This window comes from Pseudophryne corroboree, chromosome 1, assembly GCF_028390025.1.
Source record: "Pseudophryne corroboree isolate aPseCor3 chromosome 1, aPseCor3.hap2, whole genome shotgun sequence".
NCBI lineage: Eukaryota > Metazoa > Chordata > Amphibia > Anura > Myobatrachidae > Pseudophryne > Pseudophryne corroboree.
The window spans coordinates 109,634,178-109,658,348 of NC_086444.1; the positions used below are offsets into that span (position 1 = coordinate 109,634,178).

At 47.9% G+C, this 24,171-nt stretch overlaps 1 protein-coding gene across 1 annotated transcript in view; it reads left to right on the top strand.

The window, feature by feature from the left end:
• ITGA1 (integrin subunit alpha 1) overlaps positions 1–24,171 on the top strand; it is a 334,632-nt gene that overhangs the window by 219,600 nt on the left and 90,861 nt on the right. The window contains exon 11 of the mRNA XM_063964201.1: positions 22,319–22,392. Coding sequence (XP_063820271.1) covers positions 22,319–22,392 — 74 coding nt within the window. The remainder of the gene's footprint in view (positions 1–22,318; positions 22,393–24,171) is intronic.

Consider the following 24,171-nt stretch of genomic DNA (forward strand, 5'->3'; position numbering starts at 1 on the left):
GAGAAACGCCCACTTCATGTCAATCACTCTGCGGCCAGCAGTGCGACTGAAAAACTTCGCTAGATCTTCTGTGAATATACATCGGCTGTTGTAATAGTACGCATTGCGCCGCATACGCATGCGCAGAATTGCCATTTTTTTGCCTCATCACTGCACATCGAACGAATGCAGCTAGCGATCAACTCAGAATGACCACCCTAATTAGTAGCCATCTATTCACATTACTTATCACTTCCATACGGACTGCTTCAGGAATAATTATTCCATTTAATAATTGAAGGGAAAAACATTGGATGTGGACGTTTTGTATTAACATGGTAAATGTAAGTTTCCTTCTCATTAATAAGAGCTTATACTCTCATTTGTAGCTTACAGCTTCACCCTATTTGTACAAGACATAATAACATTTAAACCATGTTTTTATTACATTATCATGCAGCGTATACAAATATACACATGCCACAAACACCTAGTGCTTGCGTGGTATCCGGATGATGGATCGACAGTGTATTTGTTGACAGTCAATAGGTCGACACTATATGGTTTTGTACTTGTCGGTACATTAGGTCCACAGGTACAGAAAGCCGACAGATGGAAGGTCAACGGGTTCAAAAGGTCGACGTGACAATGGTCGACACACAAATGGTTGACACATGCTTTTTGGGTTTTACGTGTTTCTCAACATTTACTTGATTTCTCGTACTATCCACGTGGACACATTGGGATTAGTAACCTGTGGTGGAGAGAGTGGAGTGAGCCACCTTGCCTGAAGCGTGGGAGTGAAGCTATGTAATGATGGTGTTCACAGAAAACGGAATATACAAGGTTTGGCCTAAATAAAAACAACTTGTGTCGACCATTTTTGTGTTGAACATTGCCATGTCTACCTTTTCAGAATCAGGATGATAGATCGACAGTTACTAGGTCGACAGTCAATAGGTCGACACCATATGGTCGACATGCATTCCGTCGACATTGACAATAGGTTGACATTGTCATGAGGTCAACATGATTTTTTTCATTTTTTTTTTACTTTTTCACACTTTACCATCCACGAGGACTACGATTGGGAATACTAACCTAACTCTCTCTGAACATCTGACCCACCTGCAGTGCAGCATGATTTTACCCAGTTGCTTGCTTTTTTGATTTACCTACAAACATGAGTTAGGCCAGACTTTGTGGCTGTCAACTCCGGGAGGCGGCAGCCAGGTCGGCACAAGAAGGGGTGGCTTCAGCACAGGTAGGCGGTGCAGGGGTGAGAGGAGGTGCGATCGTGTCCCCACCCAGGGGTGTATTTAGGTGTCCGAGCGCCCCTGGCAAAGTAAAGGACTGGTGCCCCCCCCCTTCATATTTGAAATAGGGAAGGCACGTGTGCCAAAAAAGGGGTGTGGCCACTCAACAGTACCCCAATTCAAATTACACCACAGTAGTGTGCCTTACTCACATGACACAGCACAGTAATGTACATTATTCATGTAATGCTACACAGTAGTACCCCTTATACACATTATGCTACATAGTAGTGCCCATATATATATATGGGAAGGCGTGCACGCTCCTGGGAAAGTGGGCGTGGCATCACAATTTATTATAATGATATCAAACTATAAATATATAATCACACCCCCTACACATGCGCACACACACAATTAGCAGCCTTACACACAATACCCACAGTAGTTCTCATTACACATAATGTCCCCAGTATAGTGTCAGATGCACATAATGTCCCCCAGTATAGTGCCAGTTACACATAATGACCCCAGTAGTGCCGTGCCAGATACACATAATGCCTCCAAGTATAGTGCCAGATACACATATGCCCCCACAGTGCCAGATACAAATAAGCCGCCACAGTGCCAGATACACATGCCACCACCGAGCCAGACACTTGTATGCCCCTACAGTGCCAGACACTCATATGCCCCCACAGTGCTGGACACTCGTATGCCCCCACAGTGCCGGACACTTGTATGCCCCCACAGTGCCAGATACACGTATGCCCCCACAGCGTCAGATACACGTATGCCCCAACAGTGCCAGAGACACGTATGCCCCCACAGTGCCAGACACACATATGCCCCCATGTTGATTTTACTATTAAAGGCAGCACTTTTAGGTAGATTCACTTTTAGAGGTGACAGCTATCCTCCCACCCCTGTGTAGTTCCTCAACAGCAGGGATGCCCATTAATGATCAAAGAATACAGCAGCCACTGTAATTGGCGCCGGGGTCCAGCACCGCACCACAATACAGATAAGAAACTCTACATAAACTACACCCCCCAGCTGCCACTGCTGCATACTATGATCATTAGTGGGCATCCCTGCTGGTGAGGAACTACACGGGGTTGGAGGGATAGCTGCTGCCTCTAAAAGTGAATCTACCTACTGCCCGCAGGTGGCACCTCTGGACGGCACCCCTCCACAGCTGGCGCCCCTGGCGAGTGCCATACTGGCCAATAGGAAGATACACCCCTGTCCCCACCCCCCGCTATACAATGTCCATAGTAACAGAATTGTAAAGCGGGGGTGGTGCTACAATTATGCGATTCAGCGGGAATTGTCTCATCGCCCCACCCACACTTTAACTAGGTAAGCAAAGAGCTGGGGGGAGGAGTGTGTGGATGCAGGGGGGTGTGGAAAAGTAGAGGCCTTTTCTAGAGACTTGCCCTCTTTTCTGGGAGGCTGAGGTGCCAGCGATTTTCAGGAGTCTTCTGGCCATTCTGGGAGAATAGGCAAGTATGAATCAGGCCCATGGATGCTGCAGAATCAGGCCCTAAATATAATTTCTGCAGCGGGGTACACTGGGGTTCCACAGGGAATAACATCGGGGTGTAGAGTTGGATCTTGATCCGAGGCACCAACAGGCTAAAAGCTTTGACTGTTCCCAAGATGTACAGCGCCGCCTCCTCTATAACCCCGCCTCCGTGCACAGGAGCTCAGTTTGTAAGTTGGTGCCTGCAGTGCAGGCAGCTAACAGGGAGGGCTGCGCTGAGTAGCCCTGAAAAGAGCTTTTATGAAGAAAGAAAACTTCAAGGGCCGCAGCACAGGCACTTAAAGGTGCTATATCCCATATTGACATATCGTACTGCGGCTCCCACACCTCCCCCGGCGGCGCTGTATACTCCCGCGCCCTGGTTGCCAGGTACTTACAGCGGAGGGCTCCGGTTCTTCACCTAGGGCACACACACCTGCCGCAGCTCTCCGGGATCGCATGGCCGCATCAAAGGAGGAGGTAAGAGGGTCACCCAGGTGGGACCCGCTGGAAATCGCGATCCGGCATGGTCTTTAGGAGACGGATTGCGCGCGCTGGCGTGGACACTGTGGCCGTACATGGACCCCACTAGACCACCAGGGCACATATACTGCTATCCCTATAGTCTGTACCCTGAGGGGGGCTAAGTGCGTCAGGGTTTTCATGTAATATAGTGTTTCACAGGATATACTCCCTTGGTATTTCTCTGACGTCCTAGTGGATGCTGGGAACTCCGTAAGGACCATGGGGAATAGACGGGCTCCGCAGGAGACTGGGCACTCTAAAAGAAAGATTAGGTACTATCTGGTGTGCACTGGCTCCTCCCTCTATGCCCCTCCTCCAGACCTCAGTTAGATTTCTGTGCCCGGCCGAGCTGGATGCACACTAGGGGCTCTCCTGAGCTCCTAGAAAGAAAGTATATGTTAGGTTTTTTATTTTACAGTGAGACCTGCTGGCAACAGGCTCACTGCAACGAGGGACTAAGGGGAGAAGAAGCGAACCTACCTGCTTGCAGCTAGCTTGGGCTTCTTAGGCTACTGGACACCATTAGCTCCAGAGGGATCGACCGCAGGACCCGTCCTTGGTGTTCGTTCCCGGAGCCGCGCCGCCGTCCCCCTTACAGAGCCAGAAGCATGAAGATGGTCCGGAAAATCGGCGGCAGAAGACTTCAGTCTTCACCAAGGTAGCGCACAGCACTGCAGCTGTGCGCCATTGCTCCTCATACACACTTCACACTCCGGTCACTGAAGGTGCGGGGTGCTGGGGGGGGGGCGCCCTGAGCAGCAATAAAAACACCTTGGCTGGCAAAATAATCACAATATATAGCCCCAGAGGCTATATATGTGATAATTACCCCTGCCAGAATCCATAAAAAGGCGGGAGAAAAGTCTGTGAAAAAGGGGCGGAGCTATCTCCCTTGGCACACTGGCGCCATTTTCTCTTCACAGTGTAGCTGGAAGACAGCTCCCCAGGCTCTCCCCTGTAGTTTTCAGGCTCAAAGGGTTAAAAAGAGAGGGGGGGCACTAAATTTAGGCGCAATATTGTTTATACAAGCAGCTATTGGGGAAAATTCACTCAGTGATAATGTTTATCCCTACATTATATAGCGCTCTGGTGTGTGCTGGCATACTCTCTCTCTGTCTCCCCAAAGGGCTGTGTGGGGTCCTGTCCTCAGTCAGAGCATTCCCTGTGTTTGTGCGGTGTGTCGGTACGGCTGTGTCGACATGTTTGATGAGGAGGCTTATGTGGAGGCGGAGCAGATGCCGATAAATGGGATGTCGCCCCCTGTGGGCCGACACCAGAGTGGATGGATAGGTGGAAGGTACTGTATTAACCGACAGTGTCATCTCCTTACATAAAAGGCTGGATGACGTAACAGCTATGGGACAGCCGGCTTCTCAGCCCGCGCCTGCCCAGGCGTCTCAAAGGCCATCAGGGGCTCAAAAACGCCCGCTCCCTCAGATGGCAGACACAGATGTCGACGCGGAGTCTGACTCCAGTGTCGACGAGGTTGAGACATATACACAATCCACTAGGAACATCCGTTACATGATCCCGGCAATAAAAAATGTGTTACACATTTCTGACATTAACCCAAGTACCACTAAAAAAGGGTTTTATGTTTGGGGAGAAAAAGCAGGCAGTGTTTTGTTCCCCCATCAAATGAGTGAATGAAGTGTGAAAAAGCGTGGGTTCCCCCGATAAGAAACTGGTAATTTCTAAAAAGTTACTGATGGCGTACCTTTTCCCGCCAGAGGATAAGTTACGCTGGGAGATATCCCCTAGGGTGGATAAGGCGCTCACACGTTTGTCAAAAAAGGTGGCACTGCCGTCTTAGGATACGGCCACTTTGAAGGTACCTGCTGATAAAAAGCAGGAGGCTATCCTGAAGTCTGTATTTACACACTCAGGTACTAGACTGAGACCTGCAGATAGTGCTGCTGCAGCGTGGTCTGTAACCCTGTCAAACAGGGATACTATTTTGCGAACATAAGACGTCGTCTTATATATGAGGGATGCACAGAGGGATATTTTGCCGGCTGGCATCCTGAATTAATGCAATGTCCATTCTGTCAGGAGGGTATTAGAGACCCGACACTGGACAGGTGATGCTGACTTTAAAAGGCACATAGAGCCTTATAAGGGTGAGGAATTGTTTGGGGATGGTCTCTGGGACCTCGTATCCACAGCAACAGCTGGGAAGAAAAAAATTTACCTCAGGTTTCCTCACAGCCTAAGAAAGCACTGTATTATCAGGTACAGTCCTTTTGGCTTCAGAAAAGCAAGCGGGTCAAAGGCGCTTCCTTTCTGCACAGAGACGAGGGAAGAGGGAAAAAGCTGCACCAGTCAGCCAGTTCCCAGAATCAAAATTCTTCCCCCGCTTCCTCTGAGTCCACCGCATGACGCGGGGGCTCCACAGGCGTAGCCAGGTACGGTGGGGGGCCGCCTCAAAAATTTCAGCGATCAGTGGGCTCGCTCACAGGTGGATCCCTGGATCCTTCAAGTAGTATCTCAGGGGTACAGGCTGGAATTCGAGGCGTCTCCCCCCCCGCCGTTTTCCTCAAATCTGCCTTGCCGACAACTCCCTCAGGCAGGGAGGCTGTGCTAGAGGCAATTCACAAGCTGTATTCCCAGCAGGTGATAGTCAAGGTGCCCCTACTTCAACAAGGATGGGGTTACTATTCCACACTGTTTGTGGTACCGAAACCGGACGGTTCGGTGAGACCCATTTTAAATTTGAAGTCCTTGAACACATACATAAAAAAATTCAAGTTCAAGATGGAATCGCTCAGGGCGGTTATTGCAAGCCTGGAGGAGGGGGATTACATGGTATCCCTGGACATCAAGGATGCTTACCTACATGTCCCCATTTACCATCCTCACCAGGAGTACCTCAGATTTGTGGTACAGGATTGCCATTACCAATTCCAAACACTGCCGTTTGGACTGTCCACGGCACCGAGGGTCTTTACCAAGGTAATGGCAGAAATGATGATACTCCTTCGAAAAAAGGGAGTTTTTAATTATCCCGTACTTGGACGATCTCCTTATAAAGGCGAGGTCCATGGAGCAGTTGTTGGTCGGAGTAGCACTATCTCGGGAAGTGCTACAACAGCATGGATGGATTCTGTACATTCCAAAGTCACAGCTGGTTCCTACCACACGCCTGCTGTTCCTGGGGATGGTTCTGGACACAGAACAGAAAAAAGTGTTTCTCCCGCAGGGGAAAGCCAAGGAGCTGTCATCTCTAGTCAGAGACGTCCTGAAACCAAAACAGGTATCGGTGCATCACTGCACACGAGTCCTGGGAAAAATGGTAGCTTCTTACGAAGCAAAATTCCATTCGGCAGGTTCCATGCAAGAACCTTTCAGTGGGACCTCTTGGACAAGTGGTCGGAATCGCATCTTCAGATGCATCGGCTGATAACCCTGTCTCCATGGACCAGGGTATCTCTACTGTGGTGGCTGCAGTGTGCTCATCTTCAAGAGGGCCGCAGATTCGGCATACAGGACTGGGTCCTGGTAACCACGGATGCCAGCCTTCGAGGCTGGGGGGCAGTCACACAGGGAAGAAATTTCCAAGGACTTTGGTCAAGTCAGGAGTCGTCCCTACACATAAATATTCTGGAACTGAGGGCCATTTACAATGCCCTAAGTCTGGCAAGGCCTCTGCTTCAAAACCAGCCGGTACTGATCCAATCAGACAACATTACGGCAGTCGCCCATGTAAACCGACAGGGCGGCACAAGAAGCAGGATGGCGATGGCAGAAGCCACAAGGATTCTCCGATGGGCGGAAAATCACGTCTTAGCACTGTCAGCAGTGTTCATTCCGGGAGTGGACAACTGGGAAGCAGACTTCCTCAGCAGACACGACCGACACCCGGGAGAGTGGGGACTTCATCCAGAAGTCTTCCAACTGTTGGTAAACCGTTGGGAAAGGCCACAGGTGGACATGATGGCGTCCCGCCTAAACAAAAAAACTAGATATTGCGCCAGGTCAAGGGACCCTCAGGCAATAGTTGTGGACGCTCTAGTGACACCGTGGGTGTACCAGTCGGTTTATGTATTCCCTCCTCTGCCTCTCATACCAAAGGTACTGAGAATAATAAGAAAACAAGGAGTAAGAACGATACTCGTGGTTCCGGATGGGCCAAGAAGAGCTTGGTACCCAGAACTTCAAGAAATAATATCAGAGGACCCATGGCCTTTACCGTTCAGACAGGATCTGCTACAGCAGGGGCCCTGTCTTTTCCAAGACTTACCGCGGCTGCGTTGGACGGCATGGCGGTTGAATTCCGGATCCTAAAGCAAAAGGGCATTCCGGAGGAAGTCATTCCTACGCTGATAAAAGCCAGGAAAGAAGTAACCGCAAACCATTATCACCGTATTTGGCGAAAATATGTTGCGTGGTGTGAGGCCAGGAAGGCCCCAACAGAGGAATTTCAGCTGGGTCGTTTTCTGCACTTACTACAGTCAGGAGTGACTATGGGCCTAAATTTGGGTTCCATTAAGGTCCAGATTTCGGCTCTGTCGATTTTCTTCCAGAAAGAACTGGCTTCACTGCCTGGAGTTCAGACATTTGTAAAGGGAGTGCTACATATTCAGCCCCTTTTTTGTACCTTCTGTGGCACCTTGGGATCTCAACGTGGTGTTGAGTTTCTTAAAATCACATTGGTTTGAGCCACTTAAAACTGTGGATTTGAAATATCTCACGTGGAAAGTGGTCATGTTATTGGCCTTGGCTTCGGCCAGGCGTGTGTCAGAATGGGCGGCTTTGTCATGTAAAAGCCCTTATCTGATTTTCCATATGGATAGGGCAGAATTGAGGACTCGTCCCCAGTTTCTCCCTAAGGTGGTATCAGCTTTGCACTTGAACCAACCTATTGTAGTGCCTGCAGCTACTAGGGACTTGGAAGATTCCAAGTTACTGGACGTAGTCAGGGCCTTAAAAATTTATATTTCCAGGACGGCTGGAGTCAGGAAAACTGACTCGTTTTTTATCCTGTAGGCACCCAACAAAATAGGTGCTCCTGCTTCTAAGCAGACTATTGCTCGCTGAATTTGTAGCACAATTCAGCTGGAGCATTCTGCGGCTGGATTGCCGCATCCTAAATCAGTAACAGCCCATTCCACGAGGAAAGTGGGCTCATCTTGGGCGGCTGCCCGAGGGGTCTCGGCTTTACAACTTTGCCGAGCTGCAACTTGGTCAGGGGCAAACACGTTTGCTAAATTCTACAAATTTGATACCCTGGCCGAGGAGGACCTTGAGTTCTCTCATTCGGTGCTGCAGAGTCATCCGCACTCTCCCGCCCGTTTGGAGCTTTGGTATAATCCCCATGGTCCTTACGGAGTTCCCAGCATCCACTAGGACGTCAGAGAAAATAAGATTTTACTCACCGGTAAATCTATTTCTCGTAGTCCGTAGTGGATACTGGGCGCCCATCCCAAGTGCGGATTGTCTGCAATACTTGTATATAGTTATTGCCTAACTAAAGGGTTATTGTTGAGCCATCTGTTGAGAGGCTCAGTTATATTTCATACTGTTAACTGGGTATAGTATCACGAGTTATACGGTGTGATTGGTGTGGCTGGTATGAGTCTTACCCGGGATTCAAAATCCTTCCTTATTGTGTCAGCCCTTCCGGGCACAGTATCCTAACTGAGGTCTGGAGGAGGGGCATAGAGGGAGGAGCCAGTGCACACCAGATAGTACCTAATCTTTCTTTTAGAGTGCCCAGTCTCCTGCGAAGCCCGTCTATTCCCCATGGTCCTTACGGAGTTCCCAGCATCCACTACGGACTACGAGAAATAGATTTACCGGTGAGTAAAATCTTATTTTTTCTCTGTGTTTTACAGTCACCATATACCTCTTAAATTCTCAGTGTGTGCTCTGCTTGCAGTCACAATATACAGGGGGAGTTTTGTAAGGAAATTTGTCTGCTTATATTGTACTATTTCGCCCTACGGTTACGCTTTCATATCATATCAGCTACACAGGGTGATAATTCTATGGCTAACCCTGCCCCCTGCAGTGCTAATGCCATAGATGTCTCTGAGGAAAATATTGCAGCTGAGGGTTCAGGTACAGGGAGTTTTATACTCCTTAGTCAGTCCACAGCAATGGGGGTAGTTCATGACCCACCGTGGGCTACATTTTCTAATTTACTGACTACGCTTGTACCTAGACTTGCGCCCCCTATGGGACATCCTTTGCCATTACAGCCACATATTGTCCCTGTTGTTAATCCGCCATGGGCAGATACTCTGTCCTCTCAGTTACAGCAATTAAATCAGTCTTTGGCCAAGCAAAATCCTAATCCTCGCCCGCCTAAGACCAAACGGGCCATTATTTCCTTACAATCCACTCATGTTTCAGATACTTCATCTGATGAAGATGGCGCATATAATGACCCTTCAGACACTGATGCAGATGCTTCTGATGGGGAGTCTACTACACAGGTGGATGTTCCTGACATTTTGGAGTCTATCAGGCTGATTCTTCAAATTGATGATGACGAAGAACCCCCAGCTACCTCTAAGAAACCAGATAAGTGTAAGCGTCAGAAGGTTACTAAATTAGTTTTACCTCATTCTGACCACTTGGTTGACGTTCATCAGGAATCCTGGGAAAATCCAGGAAATACATTTTCCCTGTCTAAAAAGATGCTAGCTCACTATCCTCTCGCTGCAGAGTTAAGTAAAAATTGGGAAACACCGGCGCCGGTGGACTCACAAATCGCGCATCTGGTGGTGTCATCTGGTCTGCCTGTCACTACCGTCACCTCTTTGAAGGAACCGATGGATAAACGAGTGGAGGGTTGCTTGCAATCTATTTACACTCTTGCTGGAGCTGTTCATAGGCCTAGTATTTCGGCCTCTTGGGCTGCTAAAGCCATAGAGGCCTGGGATCAGGAAGTTGAAGCGGAACTACGTCTAATTTTCCTGATAATGCTATACAGTGTCTGTCATACATTATTACAGGCTCTCATTATATACAGGAGGCGGCATCTGATGCAGGCATCCTGGCGGCCAAAGCGCCTACTACGTCTATTCTGGCTCACCGGATCCACTGGTTGTATTCCTGGTCTGTAGATCTGGACTCTAAATAGACCTTGGAGGTGATCCTTTTTAAGGGTAACATTCTTTTTGGGGAAGACCTCAATAAGATTGTTGCTGACTTAGCATCTGCTAAAACTGCATGTCTACCTAGTACTACTCCTTCAGCTCCGAAGACTAATAGTACTTCCTTTCGTTCCTTTCGACCTCCAGGCAAAGCAAAGGGTCAGGCATACCCGAAACAGGCTTGCACTTCCAAATCCACTTAGCCCAAACCAAAACGTGCCTTTGCTGCCCATCAGCCTGCTTCCAAAACAGACAAGCCTGCTGCATGACGGGGCGAGCGTCCCCCTAGGGGATCCCAGAGTGGGAGGCCGACTTCTACGGTTTGCTCAGGTATGGTCACAGACCACTTCAGGTGCCTGGGTAAGGGAAGTCGTCGCTCACGGATACGCCATCTCTTTCAAGAAACGTCCCCCTCGCCAGTTTTGCTCAACAAACGTTCCTTCGGACCCAGTAAAAGCAAAACCTCTCCATCTGGGGGTACAATCCCTCCTGGACAAGGGAGTGATTGTGCTGGTGCCTCTAACTCAGAGTGGCAGGGGGCACTATTCAACGATGTTCCTATTTCCGAAGCCGAATGGATCTTCCGGACCCATTCTCAACCTCAAATCTTTGAACAAATTTGTGAGAGTTTTAAAATTCCGTATGGAAACTCTTCACTCTATTGTTCTGGCTTTGGAGCCCAAGGACTATATGGTATCCCTGGACATTCAGGATGCTTACCTGCATATACCTGTTGCAGTGTCACATCAGCAATACCTGCGGTTTGCTATTGGCAACCTACATTTTCAATTCCAGACCTTACCATTTGGTCTGACCATGACTCCAAGCGTCTTCACCAAGGTCATGGCGGTCATGACGGCTCTACTCCGCCGTCAGGGTATCAGGATCCTGCCGTATCTGGTCGACTTGTTGATCCTGGCGAATTCTCCGGAGGTTCTCCTTCGTCATCTGGAACTGACGGTCCAATTACTGCCACGGGTGGCTCATCAACTGCAAGAAGTCTTCCCTGATCCCTGCTCAGAGCATGGTGCACCTGGGAGCTGAGGCGTAACTAGGGATTTTGGAGCCCAGGGCAAGATGTAAAATGGTGCGCCCCCCCCCCAAAAAAAAAAAAACAAAAAAACAAAAGCACACAAAAAGAGGCAGAAGAGGTGTGGCCACGCTCCAGAAGGGGTGTGGCCACTGAAAATGGCCCACAGTGCCAGTTACATTGCCCCACAGTGCCGGATACAATGCCCCGCAGTGCCGGATACATGCCCTGCAGTGCCGGATACATGCCCCGCAGTGCCGGATACATGCCCCACAGTGCCAGTTACATTGCCCCACTGTGCCAGATATATGCCCCACAGTGCCGGATACATGCCCCACAGTGCCGGATACATTGCCCCACTGTGCCAGATACATGCCCCACAGTGCCAGTTACATTGCCCCACTGTGCCAGATACATGCCCCACAGTGCCAGTTACATTGCCCCACTGTGCCAGATACATGCCCCACAGTGCCAGTTACATTGCCCCACTGTGTTTCAGATACATGCCCCACAGTGCCAGTTACATTGCCCCACTGTGCCAGATACATGCCCCACGGTGCCAGATACATGCCCCACAGTGCCAGGCCCCACTCAGTGCCAGTTACATGCCCCATTTGGTGCCAGTTACATGCCCCACAGTGCCAGCTACATGCCCCACAGTGCCAGATACATGCCCCACAGTGACAGATACATGCCCCACAGTGCCAGGCCCCACTCAGTGCCAGTTACATGCCCCATTTGGTGCCAGATACATGCCCCACTGTGCCCGTGCCCCCCCCCCCCCCCCCCCGTTCACTCACTGGCCGCTTATGTGAGGGGAGGAGAGCGCAGCGCCTCTCCTTCCCCTCACCGCCTCTCCTTCCCCTCACCGCTCCGTCCAGGTCTCCCGTCTCGTCTCCGGCGGCTGTGTCTGGCGCCGGTTCGCTAGCCAATCAGAGCTCGCGGACCGGCAGCCAATCAGGAGCCAGTCCGCAAGCTCTGATTGGCTAACGCCGGAGACCGGACACAGCAGTGCTGCTAGTGCTGGCAGCGGCGGTGAGGGGAGGGAGAGACGCTGCGCTCTCCTCCCCTCACATTTAGGGTTGACGGGGGCGAGTGGGGCATGATGCCCGGGCCGCCGGCGGCACCCCCCTCTCCTGGGCCTGCCAAGGCACCCAGGGCACGTGCCCCACTCGCCCTACCCTAGATACGCCTCTGCCTGGGAGCGTTATTGGACACCCACAACCAGCTGTTGTTTTTGCCTCAGGAGAAGGTCCTGAAACTTCAGGACAAGATAAGATGCTTCCTCTCTTGCCCACGTGTGTCGATACACTCGATGAAGCAAGTACTAGGCCTCATGGTGTCGGCTTTCGGCATTGTGGAGTACGCTCAAGTTCATTCACGCCCTCTGCAGAGGTTAATACTCTCCAAGTGGGACGGCCTACCTCACCGGATCAGGACTCAAATGATCTCGTTGACTCCGGAGGTCCGCTTGTCACTGAACTGGTGGCTACAGGACCAGCAACTGAGCAGAGGTCGTCCCTTCTGAATCTCCAACTGGGTCCTTCTGATGACGGATGCCAGTCTGCGGGCCTGGGGCGCGGTGTTGGAGCAACACTCTCTTCAGGGTTGGTGGACCAGGGAGGAATCTCTTCTCCCAATAAACATTCTGGAATTGTGGGCAGTGTTCAATGCGTTGACACTAGCCCTACCTCTAGTACAGAACAGGTCAGTTCAAGTACAGTCAGACAATGCCACCACTGTGGCGTACATAAATCATCAAGGTGGCACTCGAAGCCGCATGGCAATGATGGAAGTATCAAAAATCCTTCGTTGGGCGGAACGCCATCTGCCAGCCATATCGGCAGTGTTCATTCCGGGATTCCTCAACTGGGAAGCAGACTTCCTCAGTCGTCAGGACATGCACGCTGGAGATTGGAGCCAAAGTCTTTTAACTCCTAGTGTACAAGTGGGGCCTACCAGATGTAGACCTGATGGCGTCTCGACACAATCACAAGGTTCCGGTCTTCGGAGCAAGGACAAGGGATCCTCAAGCAGCGTTCGTGGACGTTCTGGCAACTCCATGTAATTTTCGGCTGCCGTACATGTTCCCTCCGGTGTCACTTCTGCCCAGGGTGATAAGGAAGTTCAAGCAAGAAGGAGGAATACTACTTCTAATCGCTCAAGCGTGGCCCAGACGGCATTGGTTCTCAGACCTGCAGGGTCTCACGATAGAGCGTCCTCTTCTACTTCCGCAACGCCCAAACCTCCTCGTTCAGGGCCCTTGTGTCTACCAGGATTTGGCCCGTCTGGCTTTGACAGCGTGGCTCTTGAAGCTTCCGTACTGAGGGCCAATGGATTTTCTAAGGCGGTCGTTCAAACTATGTTGAAGGCCCTTAAACCGGCGTCTGCTCGGATTTATTATAGGGTCTGGAATTCTTACTTCGCCTGGTGTGTGACTAAGCATTATGACGCATATAAGTTCAGTACTGCCAAGCTTTTGGCTTTCCTGCAACAGGGCCTGGACTTAGGCCTTTGTCTGGCCTCCCTCAAGGTTCATACTGTACTTCTGCCTTGTCGATATGGTTTCAGAGAAAAAAAATTGCGACTCTACCTGATGTTCATACATTCACGGATTCAACCTCCCTATGTCCCGCCTGTGGCTCCTTGGAATTTTTCGGTTGTTCTGGACACCTTACAAGAGTCTCCGTTTGAACCTCTTGAGTCCGCCTCCCAGTATGCCTCCTTTGGACGCCGGGTTCTTGTGCCCGCTACTGTGCGTCCCCTCCCATGAGGAACTGCTTTAGGACATCCCTGATGTTATTCCCTGTGGAACCCCAGTGTACACCGCTGCAGAAATGGAGATTTATGGTAAGAACTTACCTTTGTTAAATCTCTTTCTGCGAGGTACACTGGTCTTCACAGGGCGCCCACCCTGACGCACTTAGCTTCTTTGGGTTTGTATGGCATTAGCCACTGGTACCTTCTTCTGTCATGAGAATGTGGTATATGTGGCTACTAACGATTGTCGTCTCTTTTACCTGCTACTGCATTGGTCAGGTTAACAAAACTGAGCTCCTGTGCACGGAGGCGGGGTTATAGAGGAAGCGGCGCTGTGCATCTTGGGAACAGTCAAATCTTTTAGCCTGTTGGTGCCTCGGATCAAGATCCAACTCTACACCCCAATGTTATTCCCTGTGGAACCCAGTGTACCTCACAGAAAGAGATTTAACAAAGGTCAGTTCTTACCATAAATCTCCTTTTATTGTAATGTAAAGAGATGCAAAGCCCGGTACAGAAGCATGTGATGACCTCTCAAAGAGAAACACAATCATATATACTTACTTAATCAGTAACAGCTGAAAAGCCTTATGAATGAATGGGTGTGTTCCTTTTTTCTGAACTTCTATCTATCCGTGGAGAAATTATATAAAGTTCCACACCCTTACACAACATAAAACATGTTATTTTAAACAAAATTGAATAAACTGATTTCCTGAACCCACATTACTGTAAGGCCCGTAGTGATGTTTAGGGAGGAAGATTACACAATGTATTAGTATATACAGGACTCGGGGGATTTGCTCAGCTCCTCATGTATAGCTCGGAGCAGGAAGAGAGTAGGTGAAGGTCCTGGGAACGTATATTGCACAGAGTAAATGAATGCTAGTCTGTGGGTGTACATTGCGTGTACACCGACATATACAGAAGGTCATAACTTGATTGTTTTAAACTAATTCTCAATAAGGGACAAAAGCCGTATTTATACGTGTGAATCACATTAGTAAATGTCAATAGATGGCTCCTCAGCACTGCACTATTTGCCATTTCATGACACAATTATATAGTTTTACCCTTTAGTCTAACAGCCTTTAGGTCCTGATGAAGAGTTTGCAGAACGTGTTTTGTGTGTTTTCGCACTGCGTATGCTTCGTAACTGAGCCCTCGCAGATGAAGGTGATACAGAGTGTACGTATTTCAACTGCATCCATAGGCCCTGGAACAGCGGGAGCAAGGATTTTGCTGCTCCCCTCTCCCCACCCCCCAATGTTTGAGAGGTGCCAGTCAAAGTACTGGGTTGAGTGGCGCAGTGCAGCCGCCATCTACAGTTAATAAAGGCAGTGTGAGAAGTGAGATGCTACTCTTTCCGGGCTACTCTACCTCCTCCCTCCCTACAGTCCTTCTCCGCCTGCCTCCATGGCCTTTCGCACCCCTGCACCCAGCTCCAACCCCTTCAGTGTGTGGCTAATTTGGTGGGCTGGCCCCTCCTCTGTGACCAGTCCTGCGCCCTTCTCACCTGCCACTTTATATGTTCCTCACTTCTTCCCCCTCAGCTCCCCTTTGTCCTTCCACCCCTTCCTTCATGGCCAGGGCCGGATTAAGGGAGGGGCGACAGGGGAGTTCGTCCCAGAGCGTCTCATATGTGTTTGCATTGATGAAGCCCAGTTACAGTATGCTTCATCGGTCATTTATTTCCGAGCACACAGCTGAGGAGCAACATACGGCCCAATACCCTCCTCGTCCCTTACAGCCTGCTTTGCAGTTATTCCTGTACCTGTCACTACATGTGTAAGTCATGGGGGTTAAGGGACTGCTACAGAGGTAGGCCATAGGTAGTGTGGTTACAGGTGCTGAAATATGGGTTTAATTGGTCAAACATTATATGCATTAGTAGATATTTGCCAGTCCTAGCAGCTTTCACTCGCTCTGATCTCAGATGTTTTGTATTAGTAGACATCCAATTAACAAATTAATGAAAAACTTTCCTTGTGGGCCATTAAATACACTTGTATTACTTAACTCAACCCCATATTACATAAATACATTACAACAAATTAAGGAACTCAATATATGAAGCAAACTTGTATGTTTTATTTCCTGTTGTTGGGGAAGGAGAGTCTGAATGATCTAGACAGTGAGTTTATTTACACACAGCAGGCAGCCACAAATGGTCCTCAGGGGTCATGTCTGCTCCCTCCTGCTCTCATCTCCTTCCCAACCTCTTCCTCTCTAAACAGATGTCTGATATGAAAGGAAACCATTCCTAACACAGTGAGTTCCCTTCATCTGAGGTATAAGGGTCGATGAGCGACCTTTTGCGCACATTTGAGGATAATAAACCGTATCTGGAAAATCAGCAAAGACATCGGTGCGCTGTAAATGTGCTCTGTAATTGCTGCTTGCAGAATATACTGTATTTAAAGTCATATTTTATTTCTTTATATTAAGAAGTTTTTTGTAGACGCTAGAACCAAGTCCTTGGAAAGGGACTACCATGGTCTCTGTGGGAGATATTTTTTCTCCATGTACATAGGACAGGCTCTGAGAAGTGTAAGGTTTCAGTCTTCTCATGAGTGCTCCTAGATTTTGTTTATTTTTTGTGAGAAAATGCAGAAGCTGAAAGATCTTTTTTTTAATTGAAGAATGTTGCCTCATTCTTTTTATATTGCCCCCAGAGCCCTACAAAACATGATACAGCATTTTACACGTTGGGTATGGTATGCCGGCGCCCCGGATCCCGGCGGTTAGCATACCGCCGCTATATACTGTAATAACGGCAACACAGTAATAATAAATTAACATACAGTACATACTACTAATATGTGATTGGCATATGTCTGTGCTATACTTCTAGAAGTATAATAGGAGTGTATTAGAGACATATCGTAAACATGCTACATCTGTACTCGTCCTAGGATTCCTAGTTGTTTATACGCACTCTTCTAACACTTCCTTTGAGCTGCATAAACCATGAGTCCATGTTTTTACTACTTTAGTAACACAGAAACAGAGAATTTGATAGCAGATAAGAACCACTTGGCCCATCTAGTCTGCCCATGTACACACACACACACTTACACACTAGGGTTAATAGAGTGTGGGAGGAAACCGGAGCACCTGGAGGAAACCTTAAGCCCCTTTGACATCTCCAATACCGGATCCCACCCTGGAATTGGAAACGGGTAGTTCCTGGGTGGGATCCAGCATTGGAGCCTAAGCGCTGGCATCCCGACCCGTCAATTTGCCGGGTCGGTTGCCATAGCGGCGGGGGCGAAGCTGGCGGCGGGAGTGGCGCTGGGAGATGAGCTCATCTCCGTGCTGCCTCTCCCTATGTAGTAAACGGGTCCTGGGTCGCATTGACCCGGGAACCCATTTATACTGCCACTGACCCAGTATTCAACCCGGGAATAACCCTTATTATAAGTTTATAACCCGGGTTGAATTACCAGGTCAGGCGACCCGGGAATTCTCATGGGCCCCTTTCACATTGCACATTGACCCGTGTCAACCCGGCAATATTCCGGGTTGATACGGGGTTATTTGTGCGATGTGAAAGGGGTATAAGCAAGCACTGGGAGAATATACAAACTCACAGTTAGGGCCTTGGTGGGAATCTAACCCATGACCTCAGTGCTACTGTATCAAGACTTTGGGGCATATTTATCAATTACTGGGATTTAGACCCGATAATTGTAATTTCTTATCACAGCAATGAGAACCAAAACTCATATCTACGGACAGAGGCTCCAATAGGAGCTCGTCCCTGTGTTGTGTACACGTAACGTGATCGCTGATGTGGTCACTTTACTTTCAATTGTGGGACACCAGTAGCCTAGTGCTCACGTGTGGACGGCTGACAGTGCATATCTAAGGAGGATCCCTCTCCTGGAAACTTTTTTGAACTGTAGCTCATAAACTACTATGCCTAAATCCATCTGAAGAGGGCTTTTGCTACCAGGGACAAGCTCCAGAATGTCATAGCTGCTCCTATGGGGGTTACTTTGTGGTCAGAAATGGAGAGATTGCACCAGAAATGTCCATGGGGGCTCCGCACTACACATCCTGTACCCAAAGTATACCTACAGTACCTGCTGCCAGGAAACAGGTCCTCTTCCTCCTACACGTTGCCATCTTCCCAGTGACATCTGCAAAAAGACATGCTCTGTGCCAGAGCCTTTACTATCTTGTGTCCATGTAACATTCTATTGAATATCACTAGGGAAGACCATTGCTCAGAGGAGGGTAGCCTACTCACTACAAGCCCCTACAGATGTTAGACTCTTTGCTCACATTACGGATTATCTAGCAATGTCCCATGTCATTATTTAAGATAGTGTTTCCCAACACCAGTCCTCCAGAAACCCTATAAGTGCATGTTTTCCAGGGATCCTCACAGAAACACAAGTGAAATAATTAGTACCACCTCTGGAGCTTTTAAATGTGTCAGTCAGTAATGAATACACCTGTGCTCCAGCGTGGAGCAATAAAAATGTGCACTGTTCTGGTTTCCTAGGGACCAGAAACACTGGTCTAAGCCAACAGCAATATAAATTGTGTAATACTGTGTGCCCATAACAGCAAGAAATTCTGACAATTCGGCACACATGGGCATGCATACTATATGTGGTTGTGCAAAAGTTGTGTAAAACAAGGCCACCCGGACTACCTACAAATTACTATTACCTTCAAAAATCTATCCTGCACTCGTTATTATAAACAAAACACTGTCACTACTAATTTACTCCAAACTGCAGTCACATTCTTGTCAAATCAAAGTTAATGTAAACTGATTTCCTGCAAAAATGTATCAAAATAAAAACTAAGCCTATTTGACAAATTGATTATTTAAGAAAACAAAGAAAGAAGTTAATTACATGGGATTTAATATTACAAGAAAGTCACAATGTAGTATGTGCTGATTAAACAATAGATATAACACACTGACATCCAAAAATATAAATGCAAAACAGGTTAAATAAAAATTAAACATAAAAGACTCAACAGTAAAACTATGGACACAAACCTCTGGTGAAGTCTGGGATGGGAGAAAGTCTAGAAAATTTGGTACATTCCTAAGTAGTAGACTGTTCCCCAAAAATTGGCAATTCACAATGTAATCTCCATGCCCAAGAAGTTTAAGGGGTGTGGTCTGCCATCAGAGGGGGTATGGCAATCCAGCACAGAGGGAATTAGCCAACCATTAGAGAGGGCATGCAAAGAACAGGGCCTCTTTATAAATGAGGGGATAGGGATGTGTCTGGACCATCCACTTTTGTTGGCAGGTGTCCTAATCTTGGTGTAGTTTCCATAGAAACAAATCAGCCATGATCCTGCTCCACCAAGTTACTAAACACTAAAGGAGTGGATGGGGACTGCAGACTATGGGGCCCATCGGGGCATTCCCCTGGACACCTGTGAACCAGTCTGACCCTGTGGGTTGCGAGCTCTCCCCCAAATTTATATCACCTCCTCATAGATGCCTATGCCGGCTACTGCACGTAGTTGCAGTACCTGTTCTGTGTGCCTTAACAGGCGCCCGGTCCTAAGTTCCTGTGAATGGGGGTGGGGGAGGGGGGGTTGACTGGGTGAATGCACAAATTACACCTCTCTTTTGGGATGGCCTTTAGTGTGCTCACCATCGTGATGGTTAGCATCAATGGTGAAGCTGTGAGTGGTAATTGATGGTAAAAAAAACTATGCTATGGAGCACCATATATTGTTTCACCCACCGATGGTCATCCCTGTTCTTTCACTGAATGGCCCACAGGCCAAAAACAGCTGGGTGCGGGGCTTTGCAAGTGTCCGGGGCAGAGCTATACCATTGGAACCCATTCGGTTCACCCCCATCGATGGCAAAAATATTTAGCAATGGGCATTGACCAACGATGATTTTGAGACATTGATGGTCATCCCTACTTCTCTTGTCACTCACTGCTCACCATCGTCTCCGTATGAGCTGTGCTACACTCCCCACTCTCCCCATTCCCTTCATTTGGAAATAAGCCAGGCACTCACAGGGCCCTTCAGACCAGGGTCTCACCGATCACCCACCCTGGACAGAGGTTTGCACAAATCAGATTCTGGTTATCATGGAAACCGTGCTTGACTTGTAATGGCTACGCCCCCTCACACCCTTCTTGGTTCTGCTAGGGATCTTCTAACTGCTCTCCAGGCTCCAGCAGCAATTTACATTTAATTCCAGACAATGGTGAGAATGAGATGGCAGTGAGCCTTCTAAGTATGACATATTCCATGTTATACGTTTATCTTCATATACTGCAAAATTATGTTGTCCTTTTGCTTTCAATAGCCATATTACTTCTGATCAGGAGTGACTGTTTGCTTTATATGTTGCATGTGCTTTTTCATTTTAATTGCTAGTATTTCTTATGAAATTTGGATTCAATGTGTGCTGATATTTATTTGCAATATGTCATCAACCATACTTTTTCGGTGGGCCGTTTTGTGTTTAAAAACAATTTAAAATTATTTCAAGAGCACCCGCTTGACAGAGATCCAACTTGCTTGTGGGTGATGCTCGCCGGGACATAGATGGGAGCCAATCCAGGATGCCAGTGTCGGCATTCCATGTAGTGTCGGGATCCCTGTGTCGTCATTTTGACTGCCGGGATCCTGACCGGGTACCTTGTGCAGTATTTCATGTGCTGAATTATCCCTATGTACTTTATGGTGAATGTACAAATTTACACAAGCGCCTTCACAAACATTTATTATGATATGCCTTACTTTGATCAGTTAATAATAAGCAATAAATATTTGTCTCTAGATTCCAATTTTATGGTTCTTTCAGGGCCAGTGAATATTATGCAGTCTTTTAGGGACATTTGAAAACTTGAAGGGTTAATAAGAATGGTTGGCCTATGGAACAGCAGGGCATCTCTGAGTAATCAAGAAAGCCGGCCTCTGAAGTATAGTACAGATGGAGCCTTCTATGCTGCGCCATGGTGCACCAAAGTTTATTAGCATAAGCCTTTCATATATTGCCCTCAGCTGCAAATACAATACAGAGAGAATAATACAGCAGAGGATTAAGGGGGTCATTCCGAGTTGATCACACGTAGCAACTTTTTGCTGCTTGTGCGATCAACTAGACGCCGCCTATGGGGGAGTGTATTTTAGCATAGCAGGGCTGCGATCGCTTGTGCAGCCCTGCTATGCTAAAAAAGTTTTGTGCAGAACAAGAACAGCCCTGCGGCTCCTTACCCTGTGCGATGGATCCAGCGATGAAGGTCCCAGAATTGACGTCAGACAACCACCCTCCAAACACCTGGACACTCCCGGAAAACGGTGAGTATCCGCCCCGGAACGCCACCCCGCTGTCAATTTTCTTGCGATCGCACTAGCGATCACTTTCTTCTTTCTTCTGGTCATTGCCCGGTGACGGCTGTCGCTGGGCAACGACGCCCGTGCACATTGCAGGTGCCGCGCATGCACATTTCCAACCAGTTCGCACTGCAGCGATGAACCACAGTGTACAAACAGGTCGGAATGACTGCCAAAGTCATTACAGCAGGGGATTAAGTCCGACACACTGGCTCAATTAATCCTATTAAAGGGATAGATGAGCAGGGCTCCATCTGTATATATCTGTTTCCTTTGTCGTAATATAGTAACCCCTTCTACCTGTATAGGGGGCACAGTGATTCACTGCTAACCATTTTGACTAAATTAACTTCTTAATTGGGACACACAGTATATTAGCATTTTATTTTCATAATCATGACATGCAATCTCCATTTAAAACTGTTTAGACACAATGGGGTAAATTTACTAAGGTGGGAGATTTTTAGAACTGGTGATGTTGCCCATAGCAACCAATTAGATTATATATATTATCTGCTAGAAGCAGCTAGATAAATGGTAAGTAGAATCTGATTGGTTGCCATGGGCAACATCACCAGTGCTAAAAATCTCCCACCTTAGTAAATTTACCCCAATGAGGGGAATTTAATTGAACGTGAGTTTGTTTAGTTTAGTTAGAGTTTTGTTTGGCATTCAAGCATCAAACTGCATCAGCCCCAGTGAGTACACAAAACATAAATTCAATAATTTAATATCAAATTATTGCCATTTGCCATTGTATAATGATATAACGTATTAACAATGGTGTTTTGATTTTCAGCTACAACTGAGCAGCAGGCATCATCCTTTGAAATGGAGATGGCCCAAACCGGATTCAGTGCCCATTATTCTAAGGTATATTTACTGTAGACTTCTAAATTATAGGCTGCTTTTAATAATATTGCTCCGCCCATCCTCCCTGCCACAGCTTACAACCCACCCTTCCACTTTCACACCCCATCAGTGGCTTAATTCTCATGTTTCCTATACAGTAGCAAGTAGCTTTATCAGTAAGGTATCTGCTTCCCGTATAGTTATGGCGGGATCCCAAGCGCCGGTCACCCATACCCAACCCGTAATAGGTTGTGGGCTCTAACCCTGGGTATGACACTTGTAAAATGTGCATCTATAATAACAAGTGTGTGACGTAAGGCGCAGGGACAAGTGGGAGAGTTGACCACGGAAGAGATAGCTGCGGCTATCAATTAACTTTATTGAATGGTGTCACAGAATGGGAGGAGAGGTGCCCCCCTTCAGTGCAGAAGCCCGGCGGCAGATGACTCCGTTGCCTCCCACAGTTATGCCTCTGCACCCCATACGTAACAGTTTAGCCACTGCTCGTCCTCTGCTTCTTCTTCTCTCTGGCCCCTGACATGGCGGCGGAGAAAGCTGAGAGCCCGGTGCCTACGGGGATGTTGTGCTGCTATACCATCTCCCCGGCCTCGCGTGTTGGGCGGTAGCATTCCTTGCACCATCATCTGTATGTCCCTGGTAGAACTATTGAAGTAGGAATTCACATAATTGATGTCCCTTTGACAAAATATAGTGTAATTGTAACATCATAATGTCGACTTGGCCTGAATGTCAAAAATCAGGAAGCCGACATTAGAATGTTGACATTCATAATGTTGACACTTCTCATTTAGCCGAACCCTGATCCTGTTGCAGCCTAACCCTAACCTTAATTTCATAATGTTGATATTTTGTCAATGTTGCAATTGTGAAAGTCAGAATGTTAAATGCAACATTGAGAAGAAAGTGTCAAAATTCTGACGGAACATGGCGACATTCTAAACTTGTCGACATTGTTGTTGACTGTTTGGGCATGTGTGTCAAAAGAGAGATGTTACTGGTGGTCAGGTGAAACATGGGCACAGTGCTTTAGGCGGTAGGAATGGAAACACAGGTTTGATACATGAAGTTACAATGGTCTAGCTAACCAGCAGTTGCCTGAGTGTAGATCAGGGGTCAAGGAACGTTTTTACCTTTTACCCCAAAATATATTTAGATCCGCCGACGTTACCCCCTTGATTTGAAAGGAAGTAAATCATATATTATTGTGCATATATACTGGTTATCACTGTTTATATGGCATTTCTGAGTATCTATCTATCTATATATATATATATATATATATATATAAAATTATTATTTTTATTTTTCATTATTTTTGCCAATTATTTTTTGGCAATGAATGGGTTAATTAACACTTTCTCCCCAAAACACCAGAATGAATGTAAGAAAGATTGATGAAGGGGGGACGACACACGACTTCTAGGAGACAAATGGTCACATCCTCACCTCAGTAATGTCAATGGGAATTTCCCACTGTTATGTGGGCCACTGTCTGATCTTGCGGAACTCTGTCAGCGGTCAGCCAGAGAACACTTCAAGTGTGTGGGTTAGCGGGCCGCGGGCGGGAGGACAGGACAGGACGAGCGGGCATGAGGGAGCGCGGTGTGACATCAGCACGTCACACCGCGGCCAGGATCACAGCACAGGGCGGCCAGGAGCACAGCGCAGGGCGGGCAGGAGGGAGCGTGGTGTGACGTCAGCACGTCACATTGCAAGCCGGCCGGGGCTGTGTCTCAGCAGCGTGACCGTCCATTACCCCCAGGAATTTCATTTTTACCC